Raw genomic sequence first — 21,344 nt, 5'->3', positions numbered from 1 at the left:
TAGTTTTGCTACCACTGATAGACAGAAAGATGACAATTTAATTATGGTTATTTTCATAATAATTATTTACTCAAAGCTGCTGTTGCTTTGCAGTCTTGAGTCCACAGCAAGTTCAGTTAACTTTTTTGTGGGTGTTTAAGTCCATGGATAAGTTGTCATCAGTGTCTCCTATCAAGTTAAATGAAAATTAAGGTTAACAGGTTATATATATTATATAACCTAACCATTAACTCATCCTACTCTAGGAAGTGTTATATATAGCTTGATTCATTTTATTTGTTTAAGTAACCTTTGTGATTGCAGACACATATGTTCTCTGGGGACACATAACAGTGAGATTGAAATGATAGCAGATGATCATTCATTTCGTTTTCTTACATAATGAAACCCAAAACAGGTTGAGAAGATCGTCATTCCTGCTTGATAGTATTTGCCATGGGAGGAAAAAAGTAATTTATTTTTATTTATTTTATTTATTTATTTGTTTTCATCAAGCTTGTATTTTATGACAGATACAAGTGTGAACATAATTATAAGTACATCAAAAGGATATGGATAAAAGAAAACATTTGGACAGGGACGGTAGGCACGTTGGTGTGCTTATGCACGCCCCTTACAGACCTCTTAGGAATGGGGTGAGGTCTTCAGTAGACAGTCTAAGGTTAAAGTTTTGGGGATTTGGGGAAGAAACCACAGGGTCAGGTAGTGCATTCCAGGCGTTGACAACTCTGTTACTGAAGTTGTATTTTCTGCAATCTAGTTTGTATTGGTTTACCATGAGTTTGTATCTATTTTGTGCTCTTGTATTGTTTTGGTTGAACCGAAGTATTCATTGGCTGACCAATGAAGTATTCATTGGTTGACAAAGGGGCATGTGAAAGTAACTCATTCAAAAATTGTGCCATTTATATTGAACTGAATCCTAACCTAAATTAACTCATTGGTATCTTTTCAGATTGATAATTGCATTTTCCCCCAAGAAAATATTCCAAATACATGCTGAACACCTTAGAAAAGAAAACAAAAATAAAAACAGAAGTCACAGTTATATCCAGAGAGGTTGAGTTGACCTCTCTGCATACATCTTCATTTTTGCCACAGATGTTTTGTTGACAAAGGCATAAACTTGAATCATGACAGTTGAAAACACTGTTCCAATCCCCACTTGAAATGATAAAAGACAATTCAGGGATACAAGGTTTTCCTTTAATTGTTGACTACCAATCGGACAGTGGGATCCACTTTCATTAATCATGAAAATATTCTATCTGAAATAAACAGTCAACTTTTACTCCTTTTTAAAGGCACAATTATATCCTTGAATTCTCTTGAAGAAGTAGGAAGGTTAGGATCCTCTATGGCCATGATGGCGAACCTATGCCCAAAGTGGCACACAAAGCCATGTTGGCTAGCATGTCTGCCATCACCCGTTCCTCTGCTGGGTTTCTGGTGCGCATGCATGCACGACAATCAGCTGGTCTTCTGGTTTCTATTGTTTCCATGCACACTGGCCAGCTGATCATCACACGCACATGCATGCCAATAACTGGAAGACAAGCTGGCTGGTGCACATGTGTGCACCAGAAACCAGAAGTTCATTTCCTTGCATGTGTATGCCCACTTGGCAGCTTCTCTTCTGGGGCGTGTCCCTGGCGAGTGCGTGTACTTGTCTGTGCGCTCTCTTTTTGGCACTGGGTGCTGAAAAGGTTGGCCATCACTGGTCTATGGTGTCATGATACTTGTGGTACAGTGCAAGCATTGAAAGATATCCCACTCAAATATCCCTTGTGTAAAAACATGCTGTACTGGCCAATCCAAAGGGGGAAAATGTTTATTTTGCTTATTTATTCGATTTATCTTCTACCCATCTCATGTAGAGATTAGTATATGAAATATGAACGGAATTGTGGAATATCCCAGGGTCCTGTTGTTGCATGAGCAGACTGGGTGGAGTTTTCAGAAGTAGAATTTAGTCTATGGAAGGATGTGAAATATCACCTTTGTCTATCTTCTCTTGTTGCTATAGGTACATTATTACTTTCCTGGTAAGTTGCATAAAACAGGATTGCGAAGGGCTCCATCCTCCCAAAATCTGTTTTGGTTCCTCAGCCTTCATGGTAGGTCTTCACTTGACTATGAAGACTTATCAATTATACTGTAGAACATCATACATACATCCCATCCTTCAGATAATCATCCTAAGCAAGGTTTGGAAAATGTTAAAGGAGATGGAAAAGAGACAATTATCAACCGACCTTATCTGTTCCCACTCAAAATAACTCAACACAAAAGACAAGATTTCCACATTTATTGAACAGCATCATATGTAGAATGTATCCTGAAGTTCCCCTCCCCCATCCCCAAATTGAGGGATTTGAAATTTTCCCTTTTATTGATTCCTTCTTGTTAAAGATGTTCCAATTTTTCGATCAGGTTTCATCAAAATGATATAACATTTAGGGAAAAAAATGCATCCTAGTAACCCAAAACTGGAGGTCAAGATGGAAAAAATCTCCACGGCTACCATGTATTTTCCTTTAGTGCTCAGGTAGGATGGAATGAAGGAGAGCCAAACACTACAAAAAACCAGCATGCTAAAGGTAATAAATTTAGCTTCATTAAAACTGTCCGGGAGTTTTCTGGCTAAAAAAGCCACCGTAAAACTGACAATGGCCAGAAATCCCATGAAACCCAGAACACAGTAGAACATGGTAGAGGAGCCTTCATTACATTCCAGTATAACCTCTGTATTCAATGAATAAACATCAGCATCTGGGTATGGGGGAGCTGTTGTCAACCATGTAGTACAAATCATTATTTGGATAAGCAAACAGGAAAGGACGATGGAATAAGCCAACCTTTTCCCCAACCATTTCCTTATCTTGGATCCAGGTTTGGTGGCCATGAAAGCCAGAACCACAATGATGGTTTTGGCCAATATACAAGAAACCGCTAGTGAAAAGATGATGCCAAAAGCAGTTTGGCGAAGGAGACATGTAATCTTTTCTGGTGGCCCAATGAACAATAAAGCACAGATGAAGGAGAGCAGGAGAAAAATCAGGAGAAGGTAGGTGAGGCTCCGGTTGTTGGCCTTGACTATTGCGAGGTCTCGATGCTTAATAAAAAGCCAAAGTACCAGGATAGTCAGGAAAGAAAAGAAAAGAGCCAGAACAGCCAACGACACCCCTAAATGTTCTTTAAGAGATAAGAAACTGAAAGTTTTTGGAATGCATAAACGTCGTTGTGGATTTGGATACTGATTTATCAGACATGGGTAACATGTGTCTGCATCTGAAAAGAAACATATGCACTCAATCATGTAAAGCTGGATCAGGTTATCAGAGAACCTCAACAGAACCTACAAAACTACATTATTTCAATTCAATTTTTTTTCCAATTTAATTCAATTTATATGCCGTCCCTCTCTGAAGACTCAGGGATAATGAAGACTCCAAAGATAAACAAAATTATTATTTTGTTAGGAGCGTACTCTTAAATTGGTGCAAATCTGAATTAGAAATGGATAAAAGTGTGCTTTCAGTTTAGTTCAGGGCTGGGCTAGTGGGGGTTCACAGGGGTTCAAGAGAACCTCTAGGTAAAATTCTGTGCAGTTCAGAGAACCCCCAAATCCCACTCCAGACTGGCCCTGCCACCTCACTTCACCACTCCCAGGAGTCCCTATGCGGCCCATTTTGGATGCAGGTGAGTGCAGGGCGCACGTGGAGGCTTGGGGAGAGTGAAAAACAGGCCTACCAGAAATTTGGAAAGGCCAGAAACAGGCCTGTTTCTGGCATCCAGAGGGCCTCCAGAGCCTGGGGAAGCCGTTTTCGCCCTCCCAGAGGTTCAACCAAAGTCCGAGTCCAAGCAGTTGGAATAGAGGGAGAAGAATGTCCCAGCCTGCAGGCCGAATGAGTCACGCACTGGCCATGCTCACACCCGGTTTAGCAAGAAGTAGGATCAGAGCATGTTGATATACGGCAACTGGCAATTGGGACAGAGTTCCTTTCAGGTGGGGAAGGGGAGTAGAATGTCTAACTCTTTGGCATCAGAGCATGTGAATATAATACTGTATATGAAACACTAATGATCTGATGGTCATTTCAAAAAATCCTTTCTTAGCAAGCACCTAGAAGTCAAGTGGAACATATGTACAAAATTTCAAGTTTGTACGCTTTACCATTCTGGAGATTTCGTGATGAGTGAGTGATATTTGGCTTTTATATATGTACATTACAATTAGGTCCTCTTTTGGTACGTCTCTGCATTCTGAATCAACTTTTCCAAATCAAACACAAAACATTCATACTACAGAGTTATACTTCCCCCTATATATCAACTAGATGCTAGATAGAAGAATCTTCTTATCTAATATATCTTACCCTTGTGATTTGATACCTTTCCTTCTGGACATGGAAAACAATCGTAACAGCAAAATGGCTTCCCTTCTTTCTTTCTTTTACTATAACCCTCTTGGCAATTGTCATTACACAATGAAATGGGATAACCCTAGACATGAAAGAAAGCGTAAAATGTAACACAGAAGAAGATTTTATAGCAGCTTTGGATGCAGTATTAAATATAGTTTGGCTATTTTTTTTTATATCACAATGCATAAAGCACTCTTCCATTGCTTTGTCCTCTGATATCAATTCTTGGTATACACTTGTCACTAAGTAAAACCCCAATATCTTTAATATCTTTAATCACTCTTGCATCCTTCTATATTGTTAATTTTTTATATATACTATTTTTATATTTTAACATTTGTACAGAACCCAGTGTCCCATAGAGAGTCTTGAGAGAGATTAGCAGTTCAGAAATAAATAAAAGTTCTAACTTGTTAATAATGTCTGAAAACTTCTAAACGGATGCATACTTACCTGGGTAAACCTGACAGGCCACACAATATGACCGTCATCAATGAGAAATGCACTTTTTGAAGAAGCATGTGGGTCTATCATTCCAACTTTGACTCTATGAAAAGACTGGTTTGGGAAAGTTACCCAGTTTATAATATCAAATCCCACTATTTGTTCACCATTTTGATTAAAAGAAATAATGTCACCAGCGTTATTGTTGAATGAAACTTTTCTCAAAAAGGGGTGGAGCCGAAACTGAAAGAAAAATGCAAAAAAGGGGATGGATGGATGATGGATGGATGGATGGATGGATGGATGGATGGATGGATGGATGGTTGGTTGGATGGATGGATAGATAGATAGATAGATAGATAGATAGATAGATAGATAGATAGATAGATAGATGATAGATTTGCATATACAACATTAACATTCTATAAAATTAAAAATAATGAGGCACTTTAGCATATTGGATAAAATAATATTTATATTGGGGAAAATAGAAACAACAATCAGTAAAGATTCATAATTAAATTTTAAAAAATCATGTGGGAATTATATTCAAATGACAAAACATATTATCTATTATCTATTTATTATTATTACTATTATTATTATTATTATTATTATTATTATTATTATTATTATTATTATTAAGAATGCACTTAACTAGGTTGGAAGAAACTGAAGACTTGATCAGACTAATTTAATTGTTTTCACCTTTAGGGTTTTTTAAAAAATTCAATTGAGGCTGGAGAGACATCTCATAGCCACACTGCCCATGTTTCAATATCCTCTACGAAGCTTTGCCTTCATAGCTTGGGCAACAAATTGCTTTAAAATCATATTCAAGCCAGAAATAATTACATTTGACATTCATTTTTGTTAAAAGTCATGGAAAAAGGGAGCATCAGTAGTCAAGATATCTGTTTTCAGATCAGTGTGATTCTTGTTACTATCAGCTGTCTCAGTTCCAGTTTATTTATTTGATCCAAACTTTGAAGAAACTGTTCTAAAATGGTATGGAGAAGCAGAGAGTGATCTGAGTGAAGTGGAATTGGATTGTGACAAAAAATTTTTAATGGGCGATGAGGAACCTGCCTTTGCCACTGATTCTGACATCAGCGATGATGAAGCTTCTAATGAAATTGATGACCAGGTACAATCTACGTTGTGCAATAATTTATACGGCAAGAACAAATTCAAATGGTCTTCTGCACCTTTTGGAAGCAATAGATCTGGAACCGCTAGTCACAATATTGTTCTGCAATTACCTGGACTAGGCCAGCAGCTAGAAATCTCAAAAATTCACCTACTCCCCTAGAGATTTGGAAATTATTATTTTCTAAAGAAATTATTAGCTCCATCATTTAGTGGACCAATGTAAAAATTAGAGAAGGAAGATTGAAGTTCAAGGATGGAAAAACAAAAAGTGACCTGTGCGATGTGGATTTGATAAGAGATCAATACTTTTTTTGGTTTACTGCTCTATACAAAAATCTTTGGATCCAACCATGAAAACATTGAATCTTTTTTTGTTACTGAGGTCATTATGACCTCATGTCTGTAATAGCATAGCCGAAATAGTACGTCTTTAACCCTTAACCACAGACGTACTATGGTTAAGGGTTAAATGAAGTCAGGAGAGACTTTGACTTTAGGTTCAAAACTTACACTTTTCATTTATAGTTTTGGTAGATTGTTTTGTGTCATAGCTCCATCCTCCCATTTTGTTTTTACCTGCCACGAGTCTTGATTGAGAAGATTCTTCTGCGGCTCATTTTTTCCTATCTGTCTCTGCCTGGACTGTGATAAAGACATGAAGTGCAAAGCATGGGCTACAGCGTGGACCGCATTGTAGATGTTGTAGCTGTGGGCAGTCATCTTCATTTCAAAAAGAGTCCCAGGGAGACTTTCCAGTTTCTCCTTCCCAGTGCAAGGTCTCCCGGACATGTTGTCTATGTTGGGTTTGGGTAAAGAACAGTCAAATGCATGTTCCCAAAAAATCTGGAGAAAATCGTCTTCTTTTTCTAAGGTGGGATTCCTGGTCTGAAGAAAGGTGTGAAATCCTAACACATCCTTTGAGTGAACTGCAAAGGATATAGCACCATGGATGAAGTCTATGTCATGTGGTTTTTTAAAAGAATAAGACACAAAATCCATCTGAGCGGTCAAAATCCAGACTTTTCCTTTTGATTTGTCCATGCCAAGATATTCTGGCATTCCTAGCAGTAGGATAAGAACTGACATGGTTTGTAGTTCTCCATGTATGACTAAGACATTGGAAGTGTTCCTGCTGATGATCTTGTACGTTTTAATCCCATCTTCCACAAGGGTTTCAATAGCATTAGAAAATCCTTGTTTGGGTAGTCTTTGAATAAAATCAAAGCAGATGCCACTCTGAGAAAATGATGGGAGTACATTCTGCACAAATCTCTCCCCATTGTCATCATCGAGATACAGCACTCCGATCCATGTCCATCTAAAATGAAGAAGCAAGTGAAGAATCCCATTGTACTGATGGATGCCCTGGGGGAACATCTGTTGGACAAAAGCATCTTGGTGTTTGTAATCCAGCAGTGGAGCAGAACCATAGGACAGCTAAGGAATTGATAAGAAAGAATACATTTCCAAAACAGATTTCTGTGAAACTCAGAAGAAAGAATTAGAAAAAGAATTAGACCTACAAATAGTAAAAAAAATTAAATATTTAGGGATATGGATATCAGCGAGACGTTCAGCTCTAAAAGAAGATAACTATATACTTCTGGTTCAAAAAATAAAACAGGACTTAGAAAAATGGGGAAATCTGCAATTATCACTTTTGGGCAGGATAGCACTGATAAAGATGAATATCCTGCCCAAATTATTATACTTATTCCAAATGATACCTGCCATCCTGGATATTTTTTTTTTCAGAAATGAATAAAATTATTAGGAAATTTATTTGGGCCAGAAAAAAAGCCAGAATTAAATTGCGATTATTACAAGATAATAGAAGTAGGAGAGGTTTTGGACTCCCAGCGTGGGAAATATATTACAAAGCAGCCACCCTAGTATGGATAAGGGACTGGGTTAATTTAAGAAATAAAAGAATCTTAATTCTGGAGGGACACGACCTATAAAAAGGGTGGCATGCTTTTCTGTGGGATAAAAAGAAAAAGACAAAAATGTATTTCCATAGACATAAAATAAGAGAAGTATGGAAGAAAATTAGAAGAAAACAATATATGAAAATCCCGAACTGGCTATCGACGATGGAAGCCATGGTATACCCAAATACATTAGAGATTAATAAAATGATTAGTTATAAAGAGCTCTTAGACAATCAAGGAAATCTCAAAAGTAATCGAACCCTAGGCGAGCAGGGAATACATATTGACTGGTGGTCATACTTGCCAGATACAAAAAAGATATAGAAGAATTTGGTATTGATGTGGAAACAAATAGATTAGACAAATTACTGATAGTCCAGAAAAAAAAATACTATCCAGACTATACAACTATCTATTAGAGTTTGACAGGGCAGAAGAGGTAGTAAAAGAGCCAATGGTTCAAAAATATTGGACATAATATAAATTTGGATGAATAGGAAATGATCTGGAATAGAAATTACAAACTAAAAAAAGTGGCAACATATAAAGAAAACCAATATAGTATAACAAAAGAAGAGACAATACAAATACTTCATATTAAATAAAGTTAACCATAAAAATACCATTAAATCAGTAGCCAAATAAAATCAGCCAAGTAGGAGCAAAATGATAAACAATAACATTGATTTTGATAAGACCAAAAACTAACATCTGCAACATTTTGTAAGGCACACGTTTTTACCTAATACACATATTTCTTCATTTAAATTTCCATAATGTACATATCTTTTACTTATTAATTCAAGAAATGTAGGTGTTTTCATGTACAAAAAGGACAGAGGTGCACACTTTTATCACAGAAAAGTGATTAAAATACGGATGACTATTCAAACCAACATTGTTATGTTACATTTTGAAAATCTGTTGCAAACGAAAACCGTTCAACAAATCCTTACCTGTGGAATTTTGTAGATACCTAGGATGGTGGCCATATGAAGGCAGACATTTGAATTAGGTCCCCCAATGACTGCAACTGCATTGTTTCTACTGTCACACTTGTAGTTTGGAAGGAACCTCTTCCAAGACGACAGAAGTTCCATTGAGGCAAGATAAGTCCAGCTTGCACTGAAATGGCTGTTATAGATCTGGAATCCCAGAGTGATGTTTGGCAAAATATGTGGGTTTTCATTGATTTCTTTTACAGCAAATACCAGTGCCAGAATATGCTGGTAATGCTGAGTCAATACCCTACAAAAAGTACATATGACATAACCATATGCTTCAAAAAGTTATATTTGCTCAATATAGTAATACATCTATTAAATATATATCAAACAAATGATGCTGTATCAGAGATAGTTTATATACCTTTTACAATGGGAAGTGTAACTTGGAAGAGAATATACACTCCTGTAAGGTATCACTGCTTGAAATTTGTATGTGATATTTATTTTGAAACTTCTAATCACAATAATTTTGTTAGATGTTTTGGGAAATATGCATCTGCCTGCATTCAGTAAAGGCAAACCATTCATACATTTGTGTGAAGATTATAAATGATACTCCTTCATTCATTCACAGTGCTGACTAGAGAGTTATGCATGATTTATGATGTTAAAATCCAGTCTTCTAGTGTATTCACTTGTATAATATCTTAACCTGAGTTCCAGAGCATTGTTGAAGTTAGTTTCATATGATCTATTCCCTTTAAAAAGGAGAACAAAATACTAGGGTAGCAACAGGAATAAAGCCTAGCATAGCATCTTCATGGTCATCAGGTTTATGAGGGCAAATATTCAAAGGGGCCCAGAACATTTGATTCAGTATGTGGGAAGAATTCATATTTGTGTTATCATGTGGATATAACACCCATCCACTTACCCACCCACATATAGACATGCAGATGCAAAAACACATGAATGTGCTAAAAAGATATTTTGAGGAGAAGCAGGAAAAAGAAAAAGATCCTTTTTAAAAAAATCAAGGATTGGGAATAATTAATGTCTGTTTATGACCGAAGACACAAACAAATTCCGAGAATTGTTCACCTCCAGTTCAGAATTCTGTTCCCATCAATTTGCCCACAACTGAAAATATACTGTAGTTCGCCAATTTTGAAACATTAGTCATTTTCCCTAATGTGGGGAAAAATCTAGTACAACAGCTGTACATTCATTTTAGCAGATGTGATTTTGGGAGCCGAAGCAAATGATTACAAAATAATATTGCTGCTGAAAAGAGTGTATCTTAAAAATTTTTTAAAAAAACCAGGTAACATAAGGGCTGCAGCTCTTGTTTGCAAATACACCCTGAATAAAAATAATCAGAAAACATGTGTTGCTTTTGTTGGAGAAACAAAACCTTGTAAGCACACAGCAGTCTTTAAGATATTACAAAATACAGCTGGAGCTGTCCAGCCTCAAAAACCACAGAGAAGGACACAAATATTAGGAAGAACAGAATGTATGGCTTCTATTAATAAAGAATCATGTTACTATTATGCTTCTTTGCTAAAACTAGAATGAGGTCACATTACAAATGATATGAATCGGGAAAAAAAAGTTCATCTATCAAGCAACTTGCTCAGATAGAAAGTCAGGAGAGATACCCATTGTGATTCAATAATATCCCAGATTCTTACGGAATATCATCAAAGTACTCTGGAGATGGTATTTTTTCATAGGATAAGGCACGTGAAAGCACATTACTCTGAGAAGTAATGCTCGCAATGTTAAATTCTCCAAAATGGTAATATTTGTGAAGAATTGGAAGAAGCACCCGAGTGGCACATTTATCAACAGGGCATTTGCTAGCCGTATGAGGCAACAAAGCAAATGCCAACATAATTATCACCAACATCTTGTTTGTTGATTTAAAAAATGACGGAGAAGATCTTAGTGTCACATTTTGATTTAACAGACTATTATTGCAGAAAGCTATCCTGAAAAACCAAGCCCTGGGCATATAGATCAATTGTTGGGATAGAAAATCCATTGAATGTGATATGTAGTTTTGCTACCACTGATAGACAGAAAGATGACAATTTAATTATGGTTATTTTCATAATAATTATTTACTCAAAGCTGCTGTTGCTTTGCAGTCTTGAGTCCACAGCAAGTTCAGTTAACTTTTTTGTGGGTGTTTAAGTCCATGGATAAGTTGTCATCAGTGTCTCCTATCAAGTTAAATGAAAATTAAGGTTAACAGGTTATATATATTATATAACCTAACCTTTAACTCATCCTACTCTAGGAAGTGTTATATATAGCTTGATTCATTTTATTTGTTTAAGTAACCTTTGTGATTGCAGACACATATGTTCTCTGGGGACACATAACAGTGAGATTGAAATGATAGCAGATGATCATTCATTTCGTTTTCTTACATAATGAAACCCAAAACAGGTTGAGAAGATCGTCATTCCTGCTTGATAGTATTTGCCATGGGAGGAAAAAAGTAATTTATTTTTATTTATTTTATTTATTTATTTGTTTTCATCAAGCTTGTATTTTATGACAGATACAAGTGTGAACATAATTATAAGTACATCAAAAGGATATGGATAAAAGAAAACATTTGGACAGGGACGGTAGGCACGTTGGTGCGCTTATGCACGCCCCTTACAGACCTCTTAGGAATGGGGTGAGGTCTTCAGTAGACAGTCTAAGGTTAAAGTTTTGGGGATTTGGGGAAGAAACCACAGGGTCAGGTAGTGCATTCCAGGCGTTGACAACTCTGTTACTGAAGTTGTATTTTCTGCAATCTAGTTTGTTTGGTTTACCATGAGTTTGTATCTATTTTGTGCTCTTGTATTGTTTTGGTTGAACCGAAGTATTCATTGGCTGACCAATGAAGTATTCATTGGTTGACAAAGGGGCATGTGAAAGTAACTCATTCAAAAATTGTGCCATTTATATTGAACTGAATCCTAACCTAAATTAACTCATTGGTATCTTTTCAGATTGATAATTGCATTTTCCCCCAAGAAAATATTCCAAATACATGCTGAACACCTTAGAAAAGAAAACAAAAATAAAAACAGAAGTCACAGTTATATCCAGAGAGGTTGAGTTGACCTCTCTGCATACATCTTCATTTTTGCCACAGATGTTTTGTTGACAAAGGCATAAACTTGAATCATGACAGTTGAAAACACTGTTCCAATCCCCACTTGAAATGATAAAAGACAATTCAGGGATACAAGGTTTTCCTTTAATTGTTGACTACCAATCGGACAGTGGGATCCACTTTCATTAATCATGAAAATATTCTATCTGAAATAAACAGTCAACTTTTACTCCTTTTTAAAGGCACAATTATATCCTTGAATTCTCTTGAAGAAGTAGGAAGGTTAGGATCCTCTATGGCCATGATGGCGAACCTATGCCCAAAGTGGCACACAAAGCCATGTTGGCTAGCATGTCTGCCATCGCCCGTTCCTCTGCTGGGTTTCTGGTGCGCATGCATGCACGACAATCAGCTGGTCTTCTGGTCTCAGCTTCACACTGGCCAGCTGATCATCACACGCACATGCATGCCAATAACTGGAAGACAAGCTGGCTGGTGCACATGTGTGCACCAGAAACCAGAAGTTCATTTCCTTGCATGTGTATGCCCACTTGGCAGCTTCTCTTCTGGGGCGTGTCCCTGGCGAGTGCGTGTACTTGTCTGTGCGCTCTCTTTTTGGCACTGGGTGCTGAAAAGGTTGGCCATCACTGGTCTATGGTGTCATGATACTTGTGGTACAGTGCAAGCATTGAAAGATATCCCACTCAAATATCCCTTGTGTAAAAACATACTGTACTGGCCAATCCAAAGGGGGAAAATGTTTATTTTGTTTATTTATTAGATTTATCTTCTACCCATCTCATGTAGAGATTAGCATATGAAATATGAACGGAATTGTGGAATATCCCAGGGTCCTGTTGTTGCATGAGCAGACTGGGTGGAGTTTTCAGAAGTAGAATTTAGTCTATGGAAGGATGTGAAATATCACCTTTGTCTATCTTCTCTTGTTGCTATAGGTACATTATTACTTTCCTGGTAAGTTGCATAAAACAGGATTGCGAAGGGCTCCATCCTCCCAAAATCTGTTTTGGTTCCTCAGCCTTCATGGTAGGTCTTCACTTGACTATGAAGACTTATCAATTATACTGTAGAACATCATACATACATCCCATCCTTCAGATAATCATCCTAAGCAAGGTTTGGAAAATGTTAAAGGAGATGGAAAAGAGACAATTATCAACCGACCTTATCTGTTCCCACTCAAAATAACTCAACACAAAAGACAAGATTTCCACATTTATTGAACAGCATCATATGTAGAATGTATCCTGAAGTTCCCCTCCCCCATCCCCAAATTGAGGGATTTGAAATTTTTCCTTTTATTGATTCCTTCTTGTTAAAGATGTTCCAATTTTTCGATCAGGTTTCATCAAAATGATATAACATTTAGGGAAAAAAATGCATCCTAGTAACCCAAAACTGGAGGTCAAGATGGAAAAAATCTCCACGGCTACCATGTATTTTCCTTTAGTGCTCAGGTAGGATGGAATGAAGGAGAGCCAAACACTACAAAAAACCAGCATGCTAAAGGTAATAAATTTAGCTTCATTAAAACTGTCCGGGAGTTTTCTGGCTAAAAAAGCCACCGTAAAACTGACAATGGCCAGAAATCCCATGAAACCCAGAACACAGTAGAACATGGTAGAGGAGCCTTCATTACATTCCAGTATAACCTCTGTATTCAATGAATAAACATCAGCATCTGGGTATGGGGGAGCTGTTGTCAACCATGTAGTACAAATCATTATTTGGATAAGCAAACAGGAAAGGACGATGGAATAAGCCAACCTTTTCCCCAACCATTTCCTTATCTTGGATCCAGGTTTGGTGGCCATGAAAGCCAGAACCACAATGATGGTTTTGGCCAATATACAAGAAACCGCTAGTGAAAAGATGATGCCAAAAGCAGTTTGGCGAAGGAGACATGTAATCTTTTCTGGTGGCCCAATGAACAATAAAGCACAGATGAAGGAGAGCAGGAGAGAAATCAGGAGAAGGTAGGTGAGGCTCCGGTTGTTGGCCTTGACTATTGCGAGGTCTCGATGCTTAATAAAAAGCCAAAGTACCAGGATAGTCAGGAAAGAAAAGAAAAGAGCCAGAACAGCCAACGACACCCCTAAATGTTCTTTAAGAGATAAGAAACTGGAAGTTTTTGGAATGCATAAACGTCGTTGTGGATTTGGATACTGATTTATCAGACATGGGTAACATGTGTCTGCATCTGAAAAGAAACATATGCACTCAATCATGTAAAGCTGGATCAGATTATCAGAGAACCTCAACAGAACCTACAAAACTACATTATTTCAATTCAATTTTTTTTCCAATTTAATTTAATTTATATGCCGTCCCTCTCCAAAGACTCAGGGATAATGAAGACTCCAAAAATAAACAAAATTATTCTTTTGTTAGAAGCGTACTCTTAAGTTGGTGCAGATCTGAATTAGAAATGGATAAAAGTGTGGTTTCAGTTTAGTTCAGGGCTGGGCTGGTGGGGGTTCACAAGGGTTCAAGAGAACCTCTAGGTAAGATTCTGTGCAGTTCAGAGAACCCCCAAATCCCACTCCAGACTGGCCCTGCCACCTCACTTCACCACTCCCAGGAGTCCCTATGCGGCCCATTTTGGATGCAGGTGAGTGCAGGGCGCACGTGGAGGCTTGGTGAGAGTGAAAAACAGGCCTACCAGAAGTTTCGAAAGGCCAGAAACAGGCCTGTTTCTGGCATCCAGAGGGCCTCCAGAGCCTGGGGAAGCCGTTTTCGCCCTCCCAGAGGTTCAACCAAAGTCCGAGTCCAAGCAGTTGGAATAGAGGGAGAAGAATGTCCCAGCCTGCAGGCCGAATGAGTCACGCACTGGCCATGCTCACACCCGGTTTAGCAAGAAGTAGGATCAGAGCATGTTAATATACGGCAACTGGCAATTGGGACAGAGTTCCTTTCAGGTGGGGAAGGGGAGTAGAATGTCTAACTCTTTGGCATCAGAGCATGTGAATATAATACTGTATATGAAACACTAATGATCTGATGGTCATTTCAAAAAATCCTTTCTTAGCAAGCACCTAGAAGTCAAGTGGAACATATGTACAAAATTTCAAGTTTGTAGGCTTTACCATTCTGGAGATTTCGTGATGAGTGAGTGATATTTGGCTTTTATATATGTACATTACAATTAGGTCCTCTTTTGGTACGTCTCTGCATTCTGAATCAACTTTTCCAAATCAAACACAAAACATTCATACTACAGAGTTATACTTCCCCCTATATATCAACTAGATGCTAGATAGAAGAATCTTCTTATCTAATATATCTTACCCTTGTGATTTGATACCTTTCCTTCTGGACATGGAAAACAATCGTAACAGCAAAATGGCTTCCCTTCTTTCTTTCTTTTACTATAACCCTCTTGGCAATTGTCATTACACAATGAAATGGGATAACCCTAGACATGAAAGAAAGCGTAAAATGTAACACAGAAGAAGATTTTATAGCAGCTTTGGATGCAGTATTAAATATAGTTTGGCTATTTTTTTTTATATCACAATGCATAAAGGACTCTTCCATTGCTTTGTCCTCTGATATCAATTCTTGGTATACACTTGTCACTAAGTAAAACCCCAATATCTTTAATATCTTTAATCACTCTTGCATCCTTCTATATTGTTAATTTTTTATATATACTATTTTTATATTTTAACATTTGTACAGAACCCAGTGTCCCATAGAGAGTCTTGAGAGAGATTAGCAGTTCAGAAATAAATAAAAGTTCTAACTTGTTAATAATGTCTGAAAACTTCTAAACGGATGCATACTTACCTGGGTAAACCTGACAGGCCACACAATATGACCGTCATCAATGAGAAATGCACTTTTTGAAGAAGCATGTGGGTCTATCATTCCAACTTTGACTCTATGAAAAGACTGGTTTGGGAAAGTTACCCAGTTTATAATATCAAATCCCACTATTTGTTCACCATTTTGATTAAAAGAAATAATGTCACCAGCGTTATTGTTGAATGAAACTTTTCTCAAAAAGGGGTGGAGCCGAAACTGAAAGAAAAATGCAAAAAAGGGGATGGATGGATGATGGATGGATGGATGGATGGATGGATGGATGGATGGATGGATGGATGGTTGGATGGATGGTTGGATGGATGGATAGATAGATAGATAGATAGATAGATAGATAGATAGATAGATAGATACACAGACAGACAGACAGACAGATAAATAGGTAGATGATAGATTTGCATACACAACATTAACATTCTATAAAATAAAAAATAATGAGGCACTTTAGCATATTGGATAAAATAATATTTATATTGGGGAAAATAGAAACAACAATCAGTAAAGTTTCATAATTAAATTTTAAAAAATCATGTGGGAATTATATTCAAATGACAAAACATATTATCTATTATCTATTTATTATTATTATTATTATTATTATTATTATTATTATTATTATTATTATTGACAAGAATGCACTTAACTAGGTTGGAAGAAACTGAAGACTTGATCAGACTAATTTAATTGTTTTCACCTTTAGGGTTTTTTAAAAAATTCAATTGAGGCTGGAGAGAGATCTCATAGCCACACTGCCCATGTTTCAATATCCTCTACGAAGCTTTGCCTTCATAGCTTGGGCAACAAATTGCTTTAAAATCATATTCAAGCCAGAAATAATTACATTTGACATTCATTTTTGTTAAAAGTCATGGAAAAAGGGAACATCAGTAGTCAAGATATCTGTTTTCAGATCAGTGTGATTCTTGTTACTATCAGCTGTCTCAGTTCCAGTTTATTTATTTGATCCAAACTTTGAAGAAACTGTTCTAAAATGCTATGGAGAAGCAGAGAGTGATCTCAGTGAAGTGGAATTGGATTGTGACAAAAAAATTTTAATGGGCGATGAGGAAACTGCCTTTGCCACTGATTCTGACATCAGCGATTATGAAGCTTCCAATGAAATTGATGACCAGGTACAATCTACGTTGTGCAATAATTTATATGGCAAGAACAAATTCAAATGGTCTTCTGTACCTTTTGGAAGCAATAGATCCGGAACCGCTAGTCATAATATTGTTCTGCAATTACCTGGACTAGGCCAGCAGCTAGAAATCTCAAAAATTCACCTACTCCCCTAGAGATTTGGAAATTATTATTTTCTAAAGAAATTATTAGTTCCATCATTTAGTGGACCAATGTAAAAATTAGAGACGGAATATTGACGTTCAAGGATGGAGAAACAAAAAGTGACCTGTGCGATGTGGATTTGATAAGAGATCAATACATTTTTTGGTTTACTGCTCTATACATCAATCTTTGGATCCAACCATGAAAACATTGAATCTTTTTTTGTTACTGAGGTCATTATGACTTCATGTCTGTAATAGCATAGCCGAAATAGTACGTCTTTAACCCTTAACCACAGACGTACTATGGTTAAGGGTTAAATGAAGTCAGGAGAGACTTTGACTTTAGGTTCAAAACTTACACTTTTCATTTATAGTTTTGGTAGATTGTTTTGTATCATAGCTCCATCCTCCCATTTTGTTTTTACCTGCCACGAGTCTTGATTGAGAAGATTCTTCTGCGGCTCATTTTTTCCTATCTGTCTCTGCCTGGACTGTGATAAAGACATGAAGTGCACAGCATGGGCTACAGCGTGGACCGCATTGTAGATGTTGTAGCTGTGGGCAGTCATCTTCATTTCAAAAAGAGTTCCAGGGAGACTTTCCAGTTTCTCCTTCCCAGTGCAAGGTCTCCCGGACAAGTTGTCTATGTTGGGTTTGGGTAAAGAACAGTCAAATGCATGTTCCCAAAAAATCTGGAGAAAATCGTCTTCTTTTTCTACGGTGGGATTCCTGGTCTGAAGAAAGGTGTGAAATCCTAACACATCCTTTGAGTGAACTGCAAAGGATATAGCACCATGGATGAAGTCTATGTCATGTGTTTTTTTAAAAGAATAAGACACAAAATCCATCTGAGCGGTCAAAATCCAGACTTTTCCTTTTGATTTGTCCATGCCAAGATATTCGGGCATTCCTAGCAGTAGGATAAGAACTGACATGGTTTGTAGTTCTCCGTGTATGACTAAGACATTGGAAGTGTTCCTGCTGATGATCTTGTACGTTTTAATCCCATCTTCCACAAGGGTTTCAATAGCATTAGAAAATCCTTGTTTGGGTAGTCTTTGAATAAAATCAAAGCAGATGTCACTCTGAGAAAATGATGGGAGTACATTCTGCACAAATCTCTCCCCATTGTCATCATCGAGATACAGCACTCCGATCCATGTCCATCTAAAATGAAGAAGCAAGTGAAGAATCCCATTGTACTGATGGATGCCCTGGGGGAACATCTGTTGGACAAAAGCATCTTGGTGTTTGTAATCCAGCACTGGAGCAGAACCATAGGACAGCTAAGGAATTGATAAGAAAGAACACATTTCCAAAACAGGTTTCTGTGCTTCTGGAAGTAGTATGTTGGTTAAAGTTTGATGCTGATTCTAATATACCAACATGGAAGGAGATCAAATTTTTAAAATTATGATATCTTTTAAAGACTGAATAGAATAGAATAACAGAGTTGGAAGAGACCTTGGAGGTCTTCTAGTCCAACCCGCTTCTTAGGCAGGAAACCCTACACCACTTCAGACAAATTGTTTTCCAACATCTTCTTAAAAACTTCCAATGTTGGAGCATTCACAACTTCTGGAGGCAAGTTGTTCCACTGATTAATTATTCTAACTGTCAGGAAATTTCTCCTTAGTTCTAAGTTGCTTCTCTCCTTGATTAGTTTCCACCCATTGCCACTTGTCCTACCCTCAGGGCATAGAATAGAGTAGAGTAGAGTAGAGTAGAGTAGAGTAGAGTAGAGTAGAGTAGAATAGAATAGAATAGAGTAGAATAGAATAGAATAGAATAGAATAGAATAGAATAGAATAGAATAGAATAGAATAGAATAGAATAGAATATTATGTTATTGGACACACAAGAAATTTGTCTTTGATGCATATTTTCTTAGTGTACATAAAAAGACAAGATACATTCGTCAAGAATCATAAGGTACCACACTTAATGATAGTCATAGGGTACAAATAAGCAATCAAATCATACTAGGAAACAATCAATATCAATATAAATCATAAGATACAAGCAACAAAGTTACAGTCATGCAGTCATAAGTGGGAGGAGATGGGTGATAGGAACGATGAAAAGATTAATAGTAATAGTAATGCAGACTTAGGAGAATAGTTTGACTCCCTCTTCTTTGTGGCAGCCCCTGAGATATTGGAACACTGCTATCATGTCACCACTAGTCCTTCTTTTCATTGAACTAGACATACCCAGTTCCTGCAACCATTCTTCAAATGTTTTAGCCTCCAGTCCCCTAATCATCTTTGTTGCTCTTCTCTGCACCCTTTCTTTAGATTAGAATCTCTCAGCCTGCAGTTCATATGTAATTCCTTCTCTCAAATAATACACAACAGATCAAAACTATACTCTGCAATCCATCTGAACTGTTATCGTTGCCTTATTTGATTTCGGATACCTAATAACTGAACAATTCCACTTAAATTCCACTTTACTGTTATACAAAGACTAAAACATTGCCAACTCACATCCTAGTTGTTAAATCATTCATTCCTGGTATTTTATTTGAAAGTTTACAAGTTATCTCCTATAGTATAACAAAAGAAGAGACAATACAAATACTTCATATTAAATAAAGTTATCCATAAAAACACCATTAAATCAGTAGCCAAATAAAATCAGCCAAGCAGCAGCAAAATTATAAACAATAACATTGATTTTGATAAGACCAAAAACTAACAACTGCAATGTTTTCTAAGGCACACGATTTTACCTAATACACATATTTCTTCATTTAAATTTCCATAATGTACATATTTTTTACATATTACTTCAAGAAATGTAGATATTTTCATGTACGAAAAGGATAGAGGTGCACACTTTTATCCACAGAAAAGTGATTAAAAAAGGGATGACTATTCAAACCAACATTGCTATGTTAGAATTTGAAAATCTGTTGCAAACGAAAACTGTTCAACAAATCCTTACCTGTGGAACCTTGTAGATACCTAGGATGGTGGCCATATGGAGGCAGACATTTGAATTAGGTCCCCCAATGACTGCAACTGCATAGTTTCTACTATCACACTTGTAGTTTGGAATGAACCTCTTCTGGGTGGAGAGAAGTTCCATTGAGGCAAGATAAGTCCAGCTTGCACTGAAATGGCTGTTATAGATCTGGAAGCCCAACGTGATGTTTGGCAAAATATGTGGGTTTTCATTGATTTCTTTTACAGCAAATACCAGGGCCAGAATATGCTGGTAATGCTGAGTCAATACCCTACAAAGAAATATATAAATTGTGTAACAATCCATACGTTGTAGTACAAGAGTTGCTAAACTCTGCTAAACAAATAATTCCCTCAACACTATCAAACTAGTTACTAAGTCTGCACTACTATTAAACTTCTCATCATTCCTATCACCCATCTCCTCCCACTTATGACTGTATGACTGTAACCTTGTTGCTGGTATCCTTAAGATTTATATTGACTGTTTCCTAATATTATTTGATTGCTTATTTGTTCCCAATGACTATCATTAAGTGTTGTATCTTATGATTCTTGATGAGTGTATCTTTTCTTTTATGTACACCGAGAGTGTATGCACCAAGACAAATTCCTTGTGTGTCCAATCACACTTGGCCAATAAAAAAATTCTATTCTATTCTATTCTATTCTATTCTATTCTATTCTATTCTATTCTATTCTATTCTATTCTATTCTATTCTATTCTATTATGTTTCAGTTGTTCTATATTGAACAAATGAAGATACACCTAAGTTGATTACATCACCCCTATCATGGGAAGGGGTGAAGTTGGGAAACTTTGCATCCTTAATGAGTTACTTTTTAAAATTTCAATTTGAATTTAATCTGGGGAAATAATTGTGCGCCACTGAAAAAAAATTACAGCAATAATATGCTAAAATGTGATTATTTATTGATTTATTTTATAGCAAATCTATGAATGTATCTTCAACTAATAAGATTCAAAAGATCACTGGCTGATGCTCTAGAACCAAAATGTATTAAAATTAAGAATTAAAATGTAAGATGATGATGTTATCTCGTTGAGTAATGAAATATCTACAAGAAAACAACCAAGCTCAGAGAACACCAAAAATACCAAAAACATCCTGAGTTGCAGAGGTTCTCTTCTATTAAGAAGAATCCAGACATGCCTTTGAGTGCTATACAGAATCATTCAAACATTAACCCTTCCAA

The 21,344-nt window shown here is 36.7% G+C and overlaps 2 protein-coding genes across 2 annotated transcripts; both read right to left on the bottom strand.

The window, feature by feature from the left end:
- Positions 1–1,825: 1,825 nt before the first annotated feature.
- On the bottom strand, positions 1,826–10,813 carry LOC148113861 (vomeronasal type-2 receptor 26-like). The gene is made up of 6 exons (XM_087893481.1): positions 10,596–10,813; positions 8,911–9,202; positions 6,600–7,460; positions 4,881–5,114; positions 4,380–4,506; positions 1,826–3,291 (listed from the first exon to the last, which is right to left on the bottom strand). Exons 1-6 carry the CDS (start codon positions 10,811–10,813, stop codon positions 2,390–2,392), a joined length of 2,634 nt encoding a protein of 877 aa, XP_087749607.1. The 3' UTR covers positions 1,826–2,389.
- Positions 10,814–13,245: 2,432 nt separating this feature from the next.
- On the bottom strand, positions 13,246–20,462 carry LOC117660133 (vomeronasal type-2 receptor 26-like). The gene is made up of 5 exons (XM_034408208.3): positions 20,107–20,462; positions 17,583–18,443; positions 15,833–16,066; positions 15,332–15,458; positions 13,246–14,243 (listed from the first exon to the last, which is right to left on the bottom strand). Exons 1-5 carry the CDS (start codon positions 20,431–20,433, stop codon positions 13,342–13,344), a joined length of 2,451 nt encoding a protein of 816 aa, XP_034264099.3. The 5' UTR covers positions 20,434–20,462; the 3' UTR covers positions 13,246–13,341.
- Between the last annotated feature and the right edge of the window lie 882 nt (positions 20,463–21,344).

This window comes from Pantherophis guttatus, chromosome 4, assembly GCF_059756535.1.
Source record: "Pantherophis guttatus breed Tessera chromosome 4, ASM5975653v1, whole genome shotgun sequence".
NCBI lineage: Eukaryota > Metazoa > Chordata > Lepidosauria > Squamata > Colubridae > Pantherophis > Pantherophis guttatus.
Note: the sequence above shows the minus strand (reverse complement) of the source record. Positions and strands in the feature narration are given on the sequence as shown.